At 56.7% G+C, this 17,197-nt stretch overlaps 6 protein-coding genes across 6 annotated transcripts; 1 reads left to right on the top strand and 5 right to left on the bottom strand.

Moving 5' to 3' along the window:
- Window positions 1–306: 306 nt before the first annotated feature.
- LTR77_006513 (uncharacterized protein) lies at window positions 307–6,987 on the bottom strand (the record flags this gene model as incomplete). Its single annotated transcript, XM_064803755.1, has 6 exons — window positions 307–2,996; window positions 3,155–3,790; window positions 3,858–4,993; window positions 5,049–5,449; window positions 5,845–6,127; window positions 6,281–6,987. 6 exons carry the CDS (start codon window positions 6,985–6,987, stop codon window positions 307–309), a joined length of 5,853 nt encoding a protein of 1,950 aa, XP_064657556.1.
- A 2,552-nt stretch (window positions 6,988–9,539) lies between these two features.
- LTR77_006512 (uncharacterized protein) lies at window positions 9,540–10,203 on the top strand (the record flags this gene model as incomplete). The annotated part of the gene is made up of 2 exons (XM_064803754.1): window positions 9,540–9,545; window positions 9,601–10,203. The coding sequence occupies 2 exons, from the start codon at window positions 9,540–9,542 to the stop codon at window positions 10,201–10,203; spliced, it is 609 nt and encodes a 202-aa protein (XP_064657555.1).
- Window positions 10,204–10,339: 136 nt separating this feature from the next.
- Window positions 10,340–11,879, bottom strand: LTR77_006511 (uncharacterized protein; the record flags this gene model as incomplete). The annotated part of the gene is made up of 2 exons (XM_064803753.1): window positions 10,340–11,283; window positions 11,342–11,879. 2 exons carry the CDS (start codon window positions 11,877–11,879, stop codon window positions 10,340–10,342), a joined length of 1,482 nt encoding a protein of 493 aa, XP_064657554.1.
- A 605-nt stretch (window positions 11,880–12,484) lies between these two features.
- Window positions 12,485–13,623, bottom strand: LTR77_006510 (uncharacterized protein; the record flags this gene model as incomplete). The annotated part of the gene is made up of 2 exons (XM_064803752.1): window positions 12,485–13,436; window positions 13,508–13,623. The coding sequence occupies 2 exons, from the start codon at window positions 13,621–13,623 to the stop codon at window positions 12,485–12,487; spliced, it is 1,068 nt and encodes a 355-aa protein (XP_064657553.1).
- Window positions 13,624–14,464: 841 nt separating this feature from the next.
- LTR77_006509 (uncharacterized protein) lies at window positions 14,465–14,830 on the bottom strand (the record flags this gene model as incomplete). Its single annotated transcript, XM_064803751.1, has 3 exons — window positions 14,465–14,519; window positions 14,576–14,658; window positions 14,720–14,830. 3 exons carry the CDS (start codon window positions 14,828–14,830, stop codon window positions 14,465–14,467), a joined length of 249 nt encoding a protein of 82 aa, XP_064657552.1.
- A 371-nt stretch (window positions 14,831–15,201) lies between these two features.
- On the bottom strand, window positions 15,202–16,842 carry LCB4 (sphinganine kinase lcb4; the record flags this gene model as incomplete). The annotated part of the gene is made up of 1 exon (XM_064803750.1): window positions 15,202–16,842. The coding sequence occupies one exon, from the start codon at window positions 16,840–16,842 to the stop codon at window positions 15,202–15,204; it is 1,641 nt and encodes a 546-aa protein (XP_064657551.1).
- Between the last annotated feature and the right edge of the window lie 355 nt (window positions 16,843–17,197).

The following is a 17,197-nucleotide window of genomic DNA, read 5'->3' as shown; positions in this document are numbered from 1 at the left end:
TGAGGTCGAAAGCTCAAGGAAGAGCTCTAAGCATTGTAGCAGCCGATTGAAACATTGCAACAGATTCAAGGTCTCGCAAAGAGGCCAGGTCACAGACCCAGCCCTCATCAATACCAACGACAAAAGCTACAGAATAGCTACGGAAAAGTGGTCCCACCGCGCTGCCATGCATGCAATCCTACAGCCGTGCCACCACAATGCAAGAAGGGTATCATCCGAAAAATCGCAAATCCCGCCCAAACACCCATCGCAATGCGTAAATCAATTCATCAAATTCGCCTCTCCAGCCTCGTAAGGCCACTTCGCTCAGAGCGCAGCTCCAAGCTTAGCGAACCAGCTCTGTCTCCTCGGTGCAGCAGCTGGCCTGCCATCCCACGTCTTGCCACCAAACTCGCTATATCCCAGACTGTTCGCTGGTCCGCCAGGAGCATAGCTCTGCCGGCGTCCGTGTCCATGGTCGCGCGAACTGCCGTCGCTGCTCTTTGGCTCACGCCTCCTGCGACGGCCATCAGAGCCCTCATCACCCCTGCGCTTGCTCTGCCTCAGCTCCCTCGCGGTAGTCGGATCTTCGGGCGCCGTGTCATCTGCATAATGGACTGGCGCATCGATAATCGTGCCTTCGACAGGCGGAGGTGGTGGTGGATCATAGTTCAAAGAGTCCACCCACGACGCGGTCTTGTCTTTACCGTTTCTGCCGCCTTTCTGGTTCACCCCATTAGAAAGCGGCGTACGCCCACTTGTGGGGATGTGCTCACCATTGCGCGCGTCAAAGTAGTCGTCGACTGGAGCTGGAGCAGGATAGTCGGACCGACGTCGGGAAGTGCGCGGGCGGTCTTTGCTGGCGCCTGCGGTGACGTCTGCTGACCGGCGCAGTCGGCGCTCTTCGTGACGAGCTCTGCGTGCTTCTTCGTCTTCCGGGTTGTCCATGTAGGATCTTCGGCGGTCGCTTTTTGGGCGCTCGTCCTTCTCCCGGCGACGTTCGCGACGCTCAGGATCCCTGGGCTCCTCTTCACGAGGCGTGCGATCCTCTTCAGCTCGTCGAGCTTCCCGCTCAGCCCTCCGAGCGCGACGTTCCTCCTGCTTGCGAGCCTCACGCTCCTCCTCGGCTTTGGCCTTGCGCACCTCGTGGCGCGCAGCTCTCGCCTCAGCATCAGCCGCTTCACGCTCCTTCCGAGCACGGCGTTCAGCTCGACGAGCTTCCTTGGCCTCCGGTGTCTCGGCGTCCGTCACAGGGGCAGCATCAGTGAGCCCATCCGCATCAGACACTTTGCGAGACCGGCCGACCTTGCGATCATCGCGACGAAGTCGTTTGGTCGAGTCATCCTCGTAGACGGACCCGCGCTTGCGTCTCGAATGACCATCATCGCTCTCGTAAGCCTTGCTTTGGCGGCGATCGGGAGTTGGACGTGCAGAGAAGGCACCCAGGATGCCTCCCATCAACCCACCCTTCTTCACTGCGCCAGACATAGTGGTGCTGCGACGGAGCGGCGCCGGTCGACCAACAAAATCCGGTTCTTCAGTACCACGCGGCGCGTCAACCATGACAGCATCGTCGCCTTCACCGAGGCCACCAGACATCATAGTCGATTGTCGCTTCGATTTATGAGACTTCCTCTTCTCTCTGGACGGAATGTCGAATTGCGGCATGTCCTTGGCAGAGTCCTCTGGATTATCGACCATGACCATGTCATCGTCGTCAATGGCATAAGGATCCGGGACCTTGCGCGACTTTGGCTTCTCGCGCGTGGACTTGCTGGGCTTGACACCCATCAATTTGGCTGCCTTGGCGGACATCTCCTTCGGCTTGACATCGTCTGGAGGTGGCGACATCATCCCACCATCGTCGACAGCGACTGAGTGGCGGCGGGAAGAGCGGTGCTCACGAGCAGGGTCGCGCGTGCTCTTCGAGCGACTGGGCGTCGCACCACCCATGCCGAACATCGAAAAGCTCATCCCACGGGAAGTGCTCGGGCGCGACTTCGACTTCCCGTCCTTGTCAGAACCAGAAGATCGGGATGCCTTCTCCATCGGATCCTTGTCGTTGGCCTTGCGGGCAGACTTCGACCGCGACAGCGACGGCTTCTCAGGCTTCTCCTCGGTTGGGGACGCGGCGCCGTCCTTGGATCGCTTGGAGCTGGACTTCGGTGGCGGAGCAGCGCCCCAGAAGCCCCAGGACGACGACTGCTGATCGCGCACAACCTTCGGGCGTTCCTTCTTAGAAGGCTTGGAATCGTCCTTCCTCGACTTCTCCGGAGGTGGCGTTGGAAGCTTGGAGTCATCCATCAGCAAGTCGTCCATATCATCCCCAGCAGGCGGATCAACAATCGCAGGCGTCGCGTCTTTCTTGCTGGACTTGGACGACTTCTTCTCTTTGTCTTTGGAAGAAGAAGATTTCTTAACGGGAGGCGACATAGGTGCGTCGAAAGTGTCGTCGAGCGGAAAGCCACCAGGTAGCGGCGACGGCGAGGACTTGGGTACCACTAGTGTCGGGTCAGTGGACGGCGGCGACAACTCCTTCTTGTCTTTCTTCGAAGACGACGAAGTCTTGGTGGCGGTAGCAGTACTCTTCTTCGACGACTTCTTGTCCTCGACAACAACCACAGGCTCTGGCTCCGGTTCTGGAGGCGGAGGCGGGGCGGCTTCCTTGGCGGATTTCTTCGATGAACTCTCCTTCTCACCTTGCAGCTGTTTGATGCGATCCTGAACACTTGAACTTCCTTTGGAACCGCTTTTGGTCTTTGTCGTCGTTGTTGCTGCTGACTTGGAAGGCAACGTGTCGTCCTCGAAAGCGGCTTCTGGCGCCTTCGGCTGGTCTGTCAGCACGGACTTTCCATTGGCCAACGCGCTGCTGCCAATTTCCTTCTTCGTCTCGCTTGCGCCCGTGGCTTTCTTCGCAGATTTGAGAGACGATCCCCAGAATCCCCAACCGTCCGTCTTTGCGGACTCGACCGTCTCCTGTGATTTGTCGTTGAGGAGGTCGTCTAGCGGATCGGGCTCTAATTTCAGGACGAAACAATTAGCATGAGTCTGGCCGGGTTGGTGGGATGAACGGGGCCACGTCGTATGATGAACCGTACTCGCCACAGCCCCCCAGTACAGGTCGTCGCCTTGCACAAATTCGTGTTTGTGCAACGGATGAAATGGAGTAACATACCTTCTGGAACAGGATCGCTCTTCTTGCTCGTCTTGGAGGTCTTCTCACTCGACTTGTCCTCCTTGGAACTCTTCTTCTTGCTGTCCTTGGATTCCTTCGACGACTTCTTCGGAGGCGGCGCCTCGTCGACAATTTCCAGAATCTCGTCCGGGTCATCACCAAGTGCAGCGCCGAAGGCTTCCTCGTCGGCCTTCTTCTGAGCTTCTTCAGCTGCCTCTTTCTCCTTCTTTTCCTTCTCCTTCTCCTTGGTGGTCTTCGCTGGAGTCTTGCTGCTGCCCCAAAGGCTGCCCCAGCCGGAGGACTTAGAGGCCTTCTTGTCTTCCTTGGGCGACTCAGGCTTAGGTTCCTCCTCGACAGGACCAGCTTCGTCGACAATGTCGAGAATGTCGTCGCTCTTCGACTCCTTGCTATTGCTCTTGCTGAGCTTGCTGTCGTCCTTGGACGAAGTCTTCTTGTCTTTCGCGTCCTTGGCGTCCTTGTCCTTGTCCTTGCTGCTCTTCTTCTTCGTAGAAGTCGCAAAGGCCCAAGGATCATCGGCAGGTGTTTCCAAGTCAAGCAAGGCAGAAGCTTGCGGAGTGTCCAGTCCCTGTTCCGGTGGTGTCGGTGCGGGAGGCGGCATTGAGTCCATTAAAGAGCCTGTGTAGAAAAGAATGGTTAGCACCACGTATACCATGCCATAGTTTATCAAACCGCAGCTGCTCACCTTTCTTCGCCTTCTTCTTGTCCTTCTTCCCAACAGCACCCCACGAACCCCAGGGATCCTCTTCGGCAGACTTCTCCTGCACAGCATCAGGCATAACAGAGGGCACTTCGGGCGTAACGTCAACGACCTCCGTAATGCCCTTCGACTTCGTGCCCTTCTTGTCCTTCTTCTTGGTGCCAGTAGTCCACGAGTTCATCCAATCGTCATCGCCACCACCAGTGGCAGCAGGCTCGTCGAGCGTGAAAGCATCCTCGACCGGCGCTGGCGCTGGCGGGGGAGGTGGCGGTTCAGGCTCAGCCTTGCCCTTCTTCCCCTTCTTGTCCTTCTTGCCGAAGCCTGAAAACCAGTCGTCGGCAGGCTTCTCTTCCACCACTGGCTCAGGCGGCGGTGGTGGAGGTGCTGGTGGCTCCGGCTCTGCTTTGCCTTTCTTGCTCTTCTTGTCTTTCTTGCCTGTGCCGAAGCCGCCGAACCATTCGTCGTCGGCCTTGGTTTCAGGGACAGGTGGCTCTGGAGGAGGCGGGGGCGGAGCGGGTGCCACCTCTTCGATGGCGGCACCCTTCTTGCCCTTCTTGTCTTTCTTCTTACCAGAGTCCGCCCAGCCGCCGCCGAGCCAATCGTCGTCTGCTACGGGTGCGGCAGGTGGAGGTGGTGGCACGTCGATGACCGCGTCGGGTTCCGCCTCCGTCGCACCCCAGTCAAATGCGCCCTTCTTTTTCTTCTTATCTTTCTTAGAAGCACCTGTGGCCCACCCATCGAATTCGTCTACCACTGGGGCCGGCTCCGGCTCTGGCACAACGACGATCGGCTCTTCCACTATTTTGACCTCCTCCTTGCCCGCAGCCTTCGCGTTCTTCTTGGCCTTCTTCTTGTCTTTCGCGGACATCATGCCAAACTCGAACGGATCCTCCTCCTTGGGAGGCTCCGGTTCTGGCTCGGGAACGACAACCGGCTCTGCTTCGGCCTCCCAGAAGTTCTTCTTCTTGTTCTTCTTGTCCTTCTTGCTGCCACCCATAAGATCGCCCCAGGGATCATCAGCAGGCTTCTCTTCTTCGGGAGGAGGTGGTGGAGGTTCGACGATAGGCTCAGGTTCGGCGCCCTTCTTTTTCTTCTTGTCCTTCTTGGTGCTGAAGGCGGCCCTGCAGTGAATGTCAGTAGAGATCGACAGTCGTACTACACTCCAGCATTCCATACCATGGATCATCCTCCGGCGGCTTCTCCTGCGTTGCCGGCATCCCCAGGTCGTCGCCCTCGCCAAGTGTGTCAAAGTTGAAGTCAGAGAAATCGTTCTTCTTCTTCTTGTCCTTCTTGCCGGTCCCGAAACTCCAGCTATTGTCCATCGCCGAGTCCTTCTTGTCATCCTCTGCGCCGCCGAAGCCCCACGATGAGTTGCCGCCTTTGTCGGCCCCACCACTAGAACCCCAGCCGCCTCCCCATCCTCCACCAAAGCTGAATCCACCAGACTTCTTGTCGCTGTCGCCAGCAGCTGGCAAGCCAAAGTCGAGGTCGAGCTTCGGCGCGTTCTTGTCGTTGCTGAGATCGATGTCGTCGAACTTCATGTCGTTGTTTTCTGCGGCGGGTGGGGCGGGTTCGGTCTGCGCAACGGAAGGATTAGTATTCGGCGTCCATGTTTGCGGTTAGGATGTATAATGTGTCGAGTGTAGGACGAAGCGGTATGGCAGAGCAGCAGAAGTGTCGCATGCTCTAGCGCAGTATGGCCATGCGTGCTACTCAGGCAAGGCTGCGTTAGATTGCGGAGGTCCCAGCGCTAAGCCACCTCAAAACGCTTCCATCCCGCTGCGGTGAGCGGCTCGTCATGCGATTCGCTGCGCTTGATATTCGAGCACGACAAACTCCAAAACAGGGGCAGAGCACCATCGTACAGGACAGCTGTACTGTCCGACAATGTATAACAGTCCATCAAGTTTCCGTGTTGAGTGACACTTCTGCCCGACCCAAGTACACCTGAGAAAGTCGAAATGCTGCTTACCTTGCCTTTCTTGCCCTTCTTCTTCTTTCCAGTCGAGAATCCTCCCCATTCGTCTTCAGGATCCGCTGCTGTAGTTCCAAGGTCGACGGGTGCCTCTTCAGGTGGTGGTGGAGGTGGGTCGGGCTCCTTCTTGCCCTTCTTCTTCTTACCGCCAACTGGAGCGAACGAACCCCAGTCGTCCATGTCGCCTCCGCCCCCAGCATCTCCATTGGCAGCCGCTTCTTCCTCGGCCTTCTTCTTCTCCTCTTCTTCGCGCTTCTTCTCTTCGTCTTCAAAGTCGTCCCTGTGGTTGCGTACACGTTAGCAGTCGTCTAGCGGCATACCATGGCGATACCGGAAGCGCAGCTGCGACAACCTGCTCAAGATATACGTCGACACCTCATGACAGTCGTCGAAGTCCGGCTTGTGAATGGAGAATCTGAGCGAGCCCACTTACCAAGCATTCTTCTTTTTCTTCTTGTCCTTCTTCTTGTTTCCAGCACCGGCGAACCAGTCATCGTCACCACCGCCTCCATCACCTCCGCCTGGTGGATCCCCGCCGTCGCCTCCAGCGCCTGCACCACCATCTCCACCGGCGTTTTCGTCCCCACCACCATCAGCACCTCCGTCCGCGTTCTCCTCGCCCTCGTTCTCATCGCCCCATTTGGCCTGCTGAGCCTTCTTCGCCGCCTGCTTTGCCTTTTTATTGGCATGCTCCCGGATACCGTCAATTCTTGACAGATCGATGTCTGTCAAGATCGCAAACGGGCTAGATGATGATGTAGATGATTTCTTCTCAACTGGCGCTAGATCCGCCGTATATGAAAGACATTGCGCAGTGGCCACCGCATCTGTAGATGTATAATCCGGCGGCAGATCCTGCAAGCTTTCCTCATACGTTGGAGGCGGCACAGCAATTGGCCGTATCTCGCCATATGGTCGAAAGAGCTCCCTCACAACATTCTCTCCAGCATTCTTTGCCGGCGGAAGTCGTGCATTGCCATCCTTCAGTTCTTCCCAGAACCTGGCCAACTGCCTGAATTTCGAGCCGAACCCATCGCGACCATTCTTATCCAATCCAGTCTTCCGTCGCCGGGTGTCTGGTCTGAGCGAGTCTCGGACAAGGAGGTCGCCGTTGAATGATGGTGCGACAGAAACTGCCATTGGTATAGCCGAACCGGGTGTTGTTGCGGTGCGAGGGCGCGGGTATCATTGAAGGCGAATTGGGTGCTCGGGAAAAAAGCAATGGGCGTTTCCGAGGTAGAGGTAGAGGTCGTGGAGCTGCCTCTCGAAGTTGTCGAGATGGCAAAGTGCAATGGTTGGTGTGAGGTATACCGGTAGAGGTGTGAGAGAAGAGACTGCAGACACGAGAAGCGGGTGTTGCCAACTGAGACTCCCCTGCGGCAAAGGCGTTAATTCGTGTTGTGTATCGCCAATCGGTTTTAGCGAGATGGATGCTGGGATGAAACACCAATCGTAAGAGGCGCTCGATCCTCCTAGAGCGGACAGTGCGCGGCCATGGCAACAACACTTCCTCCGAGGATATATCTCCAATATGGCAAGGTAGGGGAGGTGGTGGTGTAGCAGTTGTTGACACGAAGTCTATTCGAAAAAAGACGAGACGAAAGAAGACCTTGTCACGGCGCTCCCGCGGTTGCATGAGAAGCCGCTGCATCCTGCAATTCTCTGCCTGTTCTACCCTACTTCCTCCTCGAGCCTACTCCCTTACGCCATCGACAGGCCATGACGGACCACTACCGAGCACCAGCGTGGAGCCGCGGTGGGCATCTTGGGCAGATCTGCTTGCAATTGCGCTGTCGTGCACCTTCACCGCCAGATCTAGCTCGACGTGGTATATCCGAAGCTGCAACCCTGCAGGCGAGCTCGCACGCGGTCGGCTGGTCATGCGGTAGCTAATGCGGGCGGTCACCACTCAGAGACTTTCTCCAACTCCACCGGCTGGATCGCGCGTCTGGAGCGCGTGCGGGAGGCCCAATCGGCTGGAGAAGGCGTGGGCGAGTGGGTTGTGGCGGAGAATCGGATATCTTACTTGACTCTGACATTTCCCTCGACATACCGGTTGTGCGGTAATAAGGCTATCGACTTCAACGTGGCAGTCCTGTTGTGCTACGTTGGGCAGGAGTGGGCAAGGTGGGACGCAGGCGTGAAAATTCTGACCGTCGAAGGCAGCGACCACCGATACTGAATTCCTGATGACGGGAAGGCGTAGAATGCTTCGAGCGCCTGAGCTCCTGGACTACGCACAATCGGCTGGTCTCACTGCTTCGAGCAGCTCCTGAAGCTTGGTGCTCCGCTCTGCTGGCCATAGGAGACGAATTGCCTCGCCACGAAGGCTCTGATGAGGAAGGCAGACGTCTCCAAGTTCGCAACCAGCCCAAAGCACCTCGACACAACCTAGAAGTGGTGATGCTGTCTCGGGGAAAGGCCTCCACGACCTGTGAGCAGGCTTCTCGCAGCTGAAAGGAAGACGTCTCGACTACCATAAGCAGCCAAAAGCAGCTCAAGACCACACAAGGCTAGTGGTGTGATCTCGGAGAAGCAGCTCGACGAGAAGGCTAGGTTGTCCTTACGGAATTGGAAACGATAAGCTGTCGCGATGCTTTCGAAGCTCTGGGCAAGATCCTGCCCCGACTACAGCAACGAGATGTTGAAGGCAACCCTCAAAGTTCATTGCACAGTGATACGCGCAAGGTAAGCAGGTTCAACTATGTGCCGTATGAAACCGTCGCATCCCTTGTTCGCCATTTTCATTCAGCCTCAACTTTTGCCTCGCTATGAAAATCATGTCCGCCTCAGTTCCAGTAAACGCTGAAGCCTCCTGGACGCGAAAGGCCCAGAAGACTTCTTAATACAGCGCCACCTTCATCCCGGCTGCCTCATCAGACGTCCAAACGATAGGGTAGCAATTCCCTCACCCATCTGCCGGCTGCGCGCCAACACCGACATTTCATATCGATCAGACGTCCAAATCAGCTCATTCTCAGCCCCCTTGGACGACGAAACTCCTGTCGTGCGCCCTACATTGCACATACCGTTCGTCTCAAAGGCACTTGATGCAGCCAGCGAGGGAACGATGAGAGGCTTCTGCAAGAAGAGGGTACGATGAGGCCGCTGGCTACTCAGTAGTGCCTCGTTCTTGATGGATTTTCCTTATTCATGGTTATAAGGGAAGAAGGATTTGGAGGGGGAAGCAGGGGGGATAATGGGAGTCCGACTTCTAGGGGTGGGAGTTGGTGACTAATTGACGGTCTCCGACTGGTCTGATTGCTACTATGAACAAGTCAAGGGACCATCGGAGAGCATCGGAGAGGTGGTTATGTGTGGCTAGCAACCGTACTCTCCATCAACATTGTGGTACTGGTCGTGTCGACAGTCGGAAGCGGTGGCAGGGAGGTATTCACTGTCAACTGCTAGAACGCAGCGGGCTTTTGCCGCTGGCGACACAACTACTGCTACACGCATGTCCCGTTTATATTTCCATCTAAAACTACATTGACACCTCACCGTTCGTTGCATATAGACATAACAGCGATCAGATATAGCTCCTTCCCAAAACAGCCCAGATCCCTGCAGCTCACACCGACGTCACATTGCCAATTCCTCAAATTTCGTGCATAAGCTCTACAACTCTCCCAGCTCGTACCGCACAACAACACCCTCACACACTTCCACCAAACCCTCCTCTAATTACAACAATGGACGTACGTAACCTCCCAACCGCCCATCCCTCCCACTCTTCGCTAACCACCACACCAGAACCTCACCCCCTCAGGAATCTACGCCCTCTCTACCTCCGCCTACCTAACAATCCAATCCCTCCCCCTCCTCCTCACCCCCAGCCTCATAACCTCCCTCCTTTCCCCCGACCCCCGCCGCCCCACCGACCTCGAAACCTACTTCTGCCGCGCCCTCGGCCTCAGCCTGCTAACCCTCGCCGCCACAATCCTCCCCTTGACTGGCATCCTCCCCACCGCTTCCCCGTCCAAACAAGCACAAGCCGAAAAGGAAGACGCGACGACGGACCCGTACGCTTCGCCGACGGTGATAACGACATCCACCTACCACGCCCTCAACGCGTTTTACCTCTACACGCAGCTGGCGCCTGGGTCGTGGAATTTCGGTTTCACGGCGGGGATTACGCTGTCCGGGACGTTGTTTTGTTTTGGGCTGTGGGTGATGATGTTTGGTGGGGACAAAGGGCGGACGAGCAAGAAGACGGGGGCGGATAAGCGGACGGCGAATTTCCCTTTTACGAACGCGGAGAGTAGTCGGGAGAAGAGGAAGGAGGCGAAGGCGGAGGGGAAGGTGGAGAAGGAGAAGCGGAGGAGTATGGCTAGGACGAAGAGTAGGGATTACTGAGGGGCTTGGTTGGGAGCGGATGTGAAGGGATGAGGGAGGAGGAATGTATATAGGTGGTGTACGAGGCATATGCCTGTGTGGATATGATAAGAAGTTTAACCCGGGTATCACGACATGCCCGTCGGAAAGAAGAAGTCTATTGTACACCGCTCATGCCAATCAAGGCACCCACAGCATCGGCCTCCTTCGCCGCCTGAGCCTTTTGAGGTGTATTGTGCAGGCTGCGCAGCCGCTCGCGCTCCTCATACTCCGCCATGCGCCCTGCCAGATAGTTGTCGTACGGATCCTGGTCACCGTCGAAGCCTCCGCCTGCGCTGTGGCCGGTGGGAGGCGGCGAGGGTGTTGGCGTCGGTCGCTCATCGTCCGCGTCTCTCATCTCTTCGTCGTTGCCGTTCCCGTTTCTCTCTCCTGGCGTCGCAGCAGCACCATTCCCATGCCTCCGCCACGAAGGCTCTCCACCCGTCCACTCTCGCGCTCTCGACGCCGCAGTGTCCTGCTCCATCTGCTGCCTGACGCGCGCTTCCATCCCATCCAGCAAGCCCTGCATATCGCCACGCGCAAGCTCCGACTCCATCACACCTTCGAAAACAGCGTCCGTCAGCCGCCATTCCTCCCTCCGTCTCTGCTCCAATGCTGCGCACTCAGCCTTCAGCTGCTCATTCTCTTGGGTCGCCCAGTGCACCTGTCGCCTCAACAGCCGCATCAGATCATTGGCGTTTATGGAGCTCTCCCAGGCTGTGAAGGAGATGTCTGGCGGGTATGTAATCATGAATCCAGGCTGGCCGGTGATTGGATGGTGGGCGGGTATATACTTAATATTGTCGTTCGGGTGGGATGGCGTGACGGGATTGCCATCTTCGTCATGGGAAGGTGCGAGTTGAGAGGCATCGGTGGGTGTAGGTGGATGCTTCAGGGAGTTGGAGTTGGTAGAGCCGTTTGTGAGTTTAATCTTGATCGGCTTCTTGCCCGGAGGTGTGGGCTCGTTGGTCGTTTTGTCGCCAACGCGCGCTGGCTCAGGTTCGTGGACGGTACGCATATGCTTCGCGAGGGCGTCTGAGCGGGTGAAGGATTTGTCGCATTCTGTATTAAAGATCAGCATTTCCACCAGGGCTCGTGGATACAGACCGCTTGCACGTACCAGGCAGCGCACAGTAGTATGGCTTCTCCTTCGTATGACTCCGCATATGCGCCTTCAACGCGTACCCGCTCGGGTGGTTGCTCGTCTTCCGCTGGCATTCTCCCCACTCACACACATACTTGGTCCTCTTAGGCCCGCCTGTCGCGCAATGCGTCCCCTGGACGTGCTTCACCAGCTCGTCATTATTAATAGCATTGCCATAGTCGCAGTCCTTCCATAAGCACTGCGTCTGCGCTTCATCCCGCAGGACGTACTCATCGTGGGTCGGGGAGCCAGGCGCGCTGCTGAAGGAGTCTGAGGAGATGGAGACGTTGTCGTCTTCGTCCTCTGGTGGCTGGTATGAGGTCGCACGAGGGCCATGAGAAGGTGCTGCGCCGGTCTTGCGGCGTTTGGGAGGCGGAGCGAGCTGGTCATGGTCGGGATGGGTGATATCGACGCTGGGTCGGGAGGAGGGGACGGCGGTGCTGAGCTGCTCTTCGCCGTCGCTTTCGCCTGATGGCGGGTCGGAGAGGTCTGATGATGCTGGTGAGCTGGCCATGATGTGCGTCTACGGAGAGGAGGGTAATGTCGAGTGGTTTGTGAGAGGTCAATCGAATGTTGGCGAGGTCGTGCCCGGAGGAACGCGCTTGGCCGCTTTGGTGAAATGAAGCTGAGATCGCGAAGTTGTTCTGCTCTCCTCTCCATCCACAACACCCCATCTTCATTTTCATAGCACACCGATATCAGCGGATCTCGCTCGTCCACCTGCATTCATGCCATCTCGCTGTGAGCGGCGGCCGCACCCCTTGCATGATGGAGAGACACTCAAGGCAAGTCACTCCTACTCCTCCCTCTCTTCACTCTTCATGATGAACATATGAATTCTGCAATGCCGAATCCATGGTTTCTCTGGAAGCCTCTATATGTGGATTATTCCAAACTACACTTGATCTGACCATCCCCCCTTACTTCTCTATCCCCCAAAAGTATGTTCTCCAAGCAAACGCTGACATGCTTCAGTGAATAGCATGACCACGATGCCCTGTCACTGCTTGACAGACCAGCGATAGGAACGAGCCACGGCAGTAGTCCTAGACAAGGTTCGGAAGAGTGCCATTTCGATATGTTCTAAATGCTCGTACAACTTTCCTGCAAGTCACTTCTCTACTCCTTCAGCTCAGCGCTGTCCCCAAAGTTCAGCCCAGCCAAAGCCTCCGGGTACCTGTCCCCGGTAACTGCGACACTCGCAAGTAAGCTGTCAATCTCCTTCATATCATTCTCGCTCAAGTCCACATCCACCATATTCTCTTGCACCCTCTCCGCAGTCGTGGCACCAGGGATGGGGATAAACGTGGGCATGCCAGGCTTCTTGCTCTGCGCCTTGACCCACGACGTACCGACCTGCCCAGGCTTGCAGCCCTTCTTCTCAGCAATCTTCTCCAGCTCCTCAACAAGCTTCAAATTTTTCTCGAAGTTACCGGGCTGGAAACGTGGCATGTGCCGGCGCATGTCGCCTTCGGGCATGTCGTCAATCTTCTTGATCTGCCCGGTCAAGAACCCGCGTCCAAGGGGTGAGTAGGCTACGATAGGGATGTCCAAATCCGCGCACGCTTTCACCACGCCATTGTCCAGGATGTCAGTCGACCATAGCGAGAACTCGACTTCTACGGCCTCGATCTTCGTCACCCTCGCCGCACGCCGGATGGTGTTGGCGCTGCACTCGGACAAGCTGATTCCTCCCAGCTTGCCACTCTTGACAAACTTCTCCGCCTCGCGCATTGTGATCTCAATCGGTGTATTCGGATCCACGCGCGCAGATTCCCAGAGGTCAAGTTTCTTCTTCCCATCCAGCACCTTCAAACACTCCTCAATGCTCCGACGCGTGTTCTCCGCGCTGCCGTTAGGAGCCATCCCGCCCGGCTCTAGCCCGCCTTTGATACTGATGACGACCTTATCGGCATCGGCGGGATACTTGGTAAAGTACTCATTCAGCAAGTGGAGGGAGTTGCGCTCCGGTGAGCCATAAAGCTCTCCGCCATTCCAGAAGTTCGCTCCATTGTCGAGAGCGGCTTTCATGGCAGAGAAGGACTGCTCCTGTGATGGAGGGCTGGCGCGCCTGCAAAGAGAAGGGCAAAAGGGTTAGCCAGTGTCTCAGACATGGTAGGGGTTTGCCCATGGGTTTGGTACCAGGTGAGGCCCATCAAGCCAAAGCCGGTGCTGTGGACCTTTTCGCCGGCGAGCTTGATGGTGGGTTTGTCCATGCCGAGGGCGGACTTGGTCTTGTCGATGATGTTGGAGGCCATTTTTATTGGGTTGATGTGGATGTTGGCTTGCGATGCTCTTTGTTTGTGGGCTGTCCGGTGATGATACTTCGACTCTGAGCTTGACCTCCAAAGCCTTTATATACCTTATCGTGGGGTGTCTTCCGTTCCGTCCGTTGGAGACAACCAAAGCCTTGAAATCTTTCTAAGTCCGCTATACGAATGCGGGCGAGCACTCAATGGCGTCCGCGACTCATGCACCAGGTCGTTGGTGAAGGATTTAGTGGCTGCAGCGGAAGAAATGCTACTTGCAAGACCCGGTACACACAGAAGACAAGGTACGCGAGATATTTTACTGGGAGTTGTGATGCAATAGCGCATTGAAATTTCCATGGGCAGTGGCAAGAGTGGCTCACGCAGCTCGAGGGGGAAGGTGGTCTCGACCGGACGCAAGCGGATGACTCGCCTCAAAGTCCGGATGGCAGCACGTTGTCCAGGAAGCGACATCTCCAGCAAGCATATATCTATGTCCAGAGATACAGTGTCTAGTTGGTAGCATGTCCAGAGATCCAACATTCATAGCAGCTTGCGAATGCATATTGAGACGAATCCTTCTTATCGAAGACCGAGGGCAACATACCACGGCAACATGTGCAAGCATATGATTACTTCAGCTGCATGCATTTATGCAAGCTTGCAGCAGGCGTCTAACACCAAGGGCACCAGCTATTGGAGTGATGTTGAACGGTTTTGACTCGTCATTCACTAGATAAACCATAGACAGAGGTCCAACAACAAACGCACCAACACCGGCACTGTCATCAGGAGCCCTGATTATCGTCAATCATGCAACGCCATACCGTGCGTGGTGTACGCTGCACCTTCAACCATGCGTGACTTTCGACACCGTTCCATCCTCCTTGGTGTGGATGTTGAGTCTGGTCAAGCATCAGCCTTCTGTGAATTGGACCCACTCTGTGATGAGGGTACGCACCGATCAGGCTTGTGGTCCATGGTCATCATATCGCCCTCCTTGACAATTCTGTGTTCTTGGGGGAGGTCTTTCTTTGCGAACGTCTAGTGCACATACATACTCAGCCAGCTACTGGAATCATTCCCGATGGATGGACGAACTTACGGTCTCATTAGAGCTCTCCCCAATCTTCTTGCCGGCGAGATCGTTCATCCACTTGGACGTCTTGTCCTCGCCGCCGTCTTTCGACATCAGGCCTGGGACTACGAGAGGCATGTTGGTTGTTGGTTGTCGGTTCTTAGGGTATTTGAAGGAGCGGCTGGTGAATCGAATGGTTTGCAGGGTAAGGTATCGAGGCAAAGTTCTTGAGAGGCAGGAAGTTGGACTTGCTTTGTTGAAGAAGTTGGGCTACACGTCATAACCCCGAGTTAGGCAGCTGCATGCCACCCCTTCACACCATCTCACGACAAGAGCAAAAGAAGGTACACTGTAAGAGCGAGACATGGTAGCAAGAACACTGTACATATCACAGATCTGCGAACACGACTAGTAGCTAAGGGGGTATCTCCTCAAACAGAAAAAAAACCAAACACCACCTTTTCCAAGCCGAACCCTCCCTCTACCCTTCCCCTCCCAACTATCCCCCATCAAGCCCCCTTCGGCCCCTCAAACTCATACACCCCACCCGTCTTACTCAACACCATCCCCAACCCCGGCATGATCTCCGCCTGAAACGGCTCAAAAGGAACACTCTCCCCATCCACCGCCACCAACCCGGTCCTTCGCTTCCCCTCCCCTCCCAACCACCTCCCCACCTTCGTCCAAACCCTCCTCCCCGAGGGTGGCTCATAGATTCGAGGCGTGATCCGATACGCCACGACTTTGCGGTACGACACCTCGGGGAAATCCATGTGCGTGCCGTCGTCGATGCAGGACATCATCGCCAACCCCCGCGTGCGCGGGATCGCGCCGGAGATGTTGACCATGTCGAGTTTGCCGTCCGAGGGCAGGGAGGCGGGGAAGAAGGCGTTGCCGGGGCTCATCCAGCACATGTTGCCGACGAAGAAGTTGCCGAGGGTGGATTGGTCTTCGAGGTGGAAGGAGGGGGGAAGGGGATCGTTGATGGTGCCGTAGCGGAGCTCGGGGAGAGAGCTGTCCTGGCTTTCGAGGAGGTCGTTGTCATCGTCGTTGTCGTCGTCCCCTTGGATGAAGCCTTTCGCGCGTGCGGTCTCTTGCTCTGCGACAGCGTGCCGGTAGGCTTCCTTAATCACCGCCTTATCGTCATTCTCAACCGCCACAGCGATCTCGGCCGGATACAGCGACTTGCCCAATATCCTCACCAACGCTCCCCAACTAAACCTCAACGACCCCATCCACCTCAGCGACTCCGTCCCCAAATCACACTCCGCGATCAACCCCACCGCCTGCGACAAGAAGCTATAATACCGCCTCTCCCCCTGCGTGATCGCCACCAGATCAAAAGGCGTCCGCACCCCCTTCACAATCGCCAACGCCGCCAGACTCGGCGAATCCGTCCCATTGAAATTCAGACTCAGCGCATTCCCACTCCCGCACGGAATCTGCACGACCGCCACCTTCCGCATCGCCCGTCGTGCATCTTTCTGCTTCGCCAGCCCATTCCACACCTCATGCGGCAGCCCATCCCCGCTCGCGCACGCCACCACATCATAAGCGCCCACGTCCAGCTTCTCCCCAATCTCCACCGCGTGTCCGCTATACGCCGTCCGTTCTACATCCGTCTGTAACCGCGCAGCCGCGAAGATGGGCTCCACCTCCCTCGACCACAGTTTGGCTGCGTACCCCTGTCCTCCGAACGGGTTCACCAGCACCTTTACCCTCCTCCTCCTCTTCACGCCCCGCGGGTACGCTCGTTCCAGCAGCCTCTCCACCCACTTCTCCGCGTGCGCCCTCGCACTCTTCTCAATCACCGTATACACCACCTTCCCCACCGCACAACTCCTCTTCCCCGTCCCCCGCGCATACCGCACCGTGACCTCCAGCCCCCGCAACTCCGCCCACAGCACGTGATAGAACGGAATCGCCTGCGTCGTCTTCCCCAGTTGCGGTAGTAAGCCGCAGCACGTCGAGGCCGCGCGGCGGTGGCGCAGCCCTTCGTCCAGCACGATGAGGGCGTCGGTGCCGAGGGTGAGGGTGGCGTTGCGGTCGACGGTGAGGGTGTCGGCGTCGCTTGGGGCGACGGAGGAGGAGGGTGGGGTTGGGTCGGAGAAGGGGTCGGTGGGGGGAGGGGCGGGTTGGGGTGTGGCCATTTGGGGTGCGCTGAGCGAGTGAAGCGCAGAGAAGGATTGTAGAGGGATGCTTCAGTTGGGCGGAAGAATAGAGAAGAGCGAGGTTGCAGGAAAAGGTACAGCTACAGTAGCATCACGCTAAGGAAAGCGTACGCAAGCAATGTCCAGGGTCGGATGTTTGTCCAACAAGCTGACCCTCTCGCTTACGGCCTCCTTCTTCAAATCACGGATCACATGATGAAGCGAATACGAACCACACGTTCAAGACCAATGAGGTAGCTTCCAGGGTTCACTTTCTTTACAGACATTAAGAGCTATGTACAACCACCGACCCCTTCTCCGACCCAACCCCACCCTCCTCCTCCGTCGCCCCAAG

This window comes from Saxophila tyrrhenica, assembly GCF_035928015.1.
Source record: "Saxophila tyrrhenica strain CCFEE 5935 chromosome Unknown scaffold_10, whole genome shotgun sequence".
NCBI lineage: Eukaryota > Fungi > Ascomycota > Dothideomycetes > Mycosphaerellales > Extremaceae > Saxophila > Saxophila tyrrhenica.
This window is presented reverse-complemented; position numbering and strand designations above follow the sequence as displayed.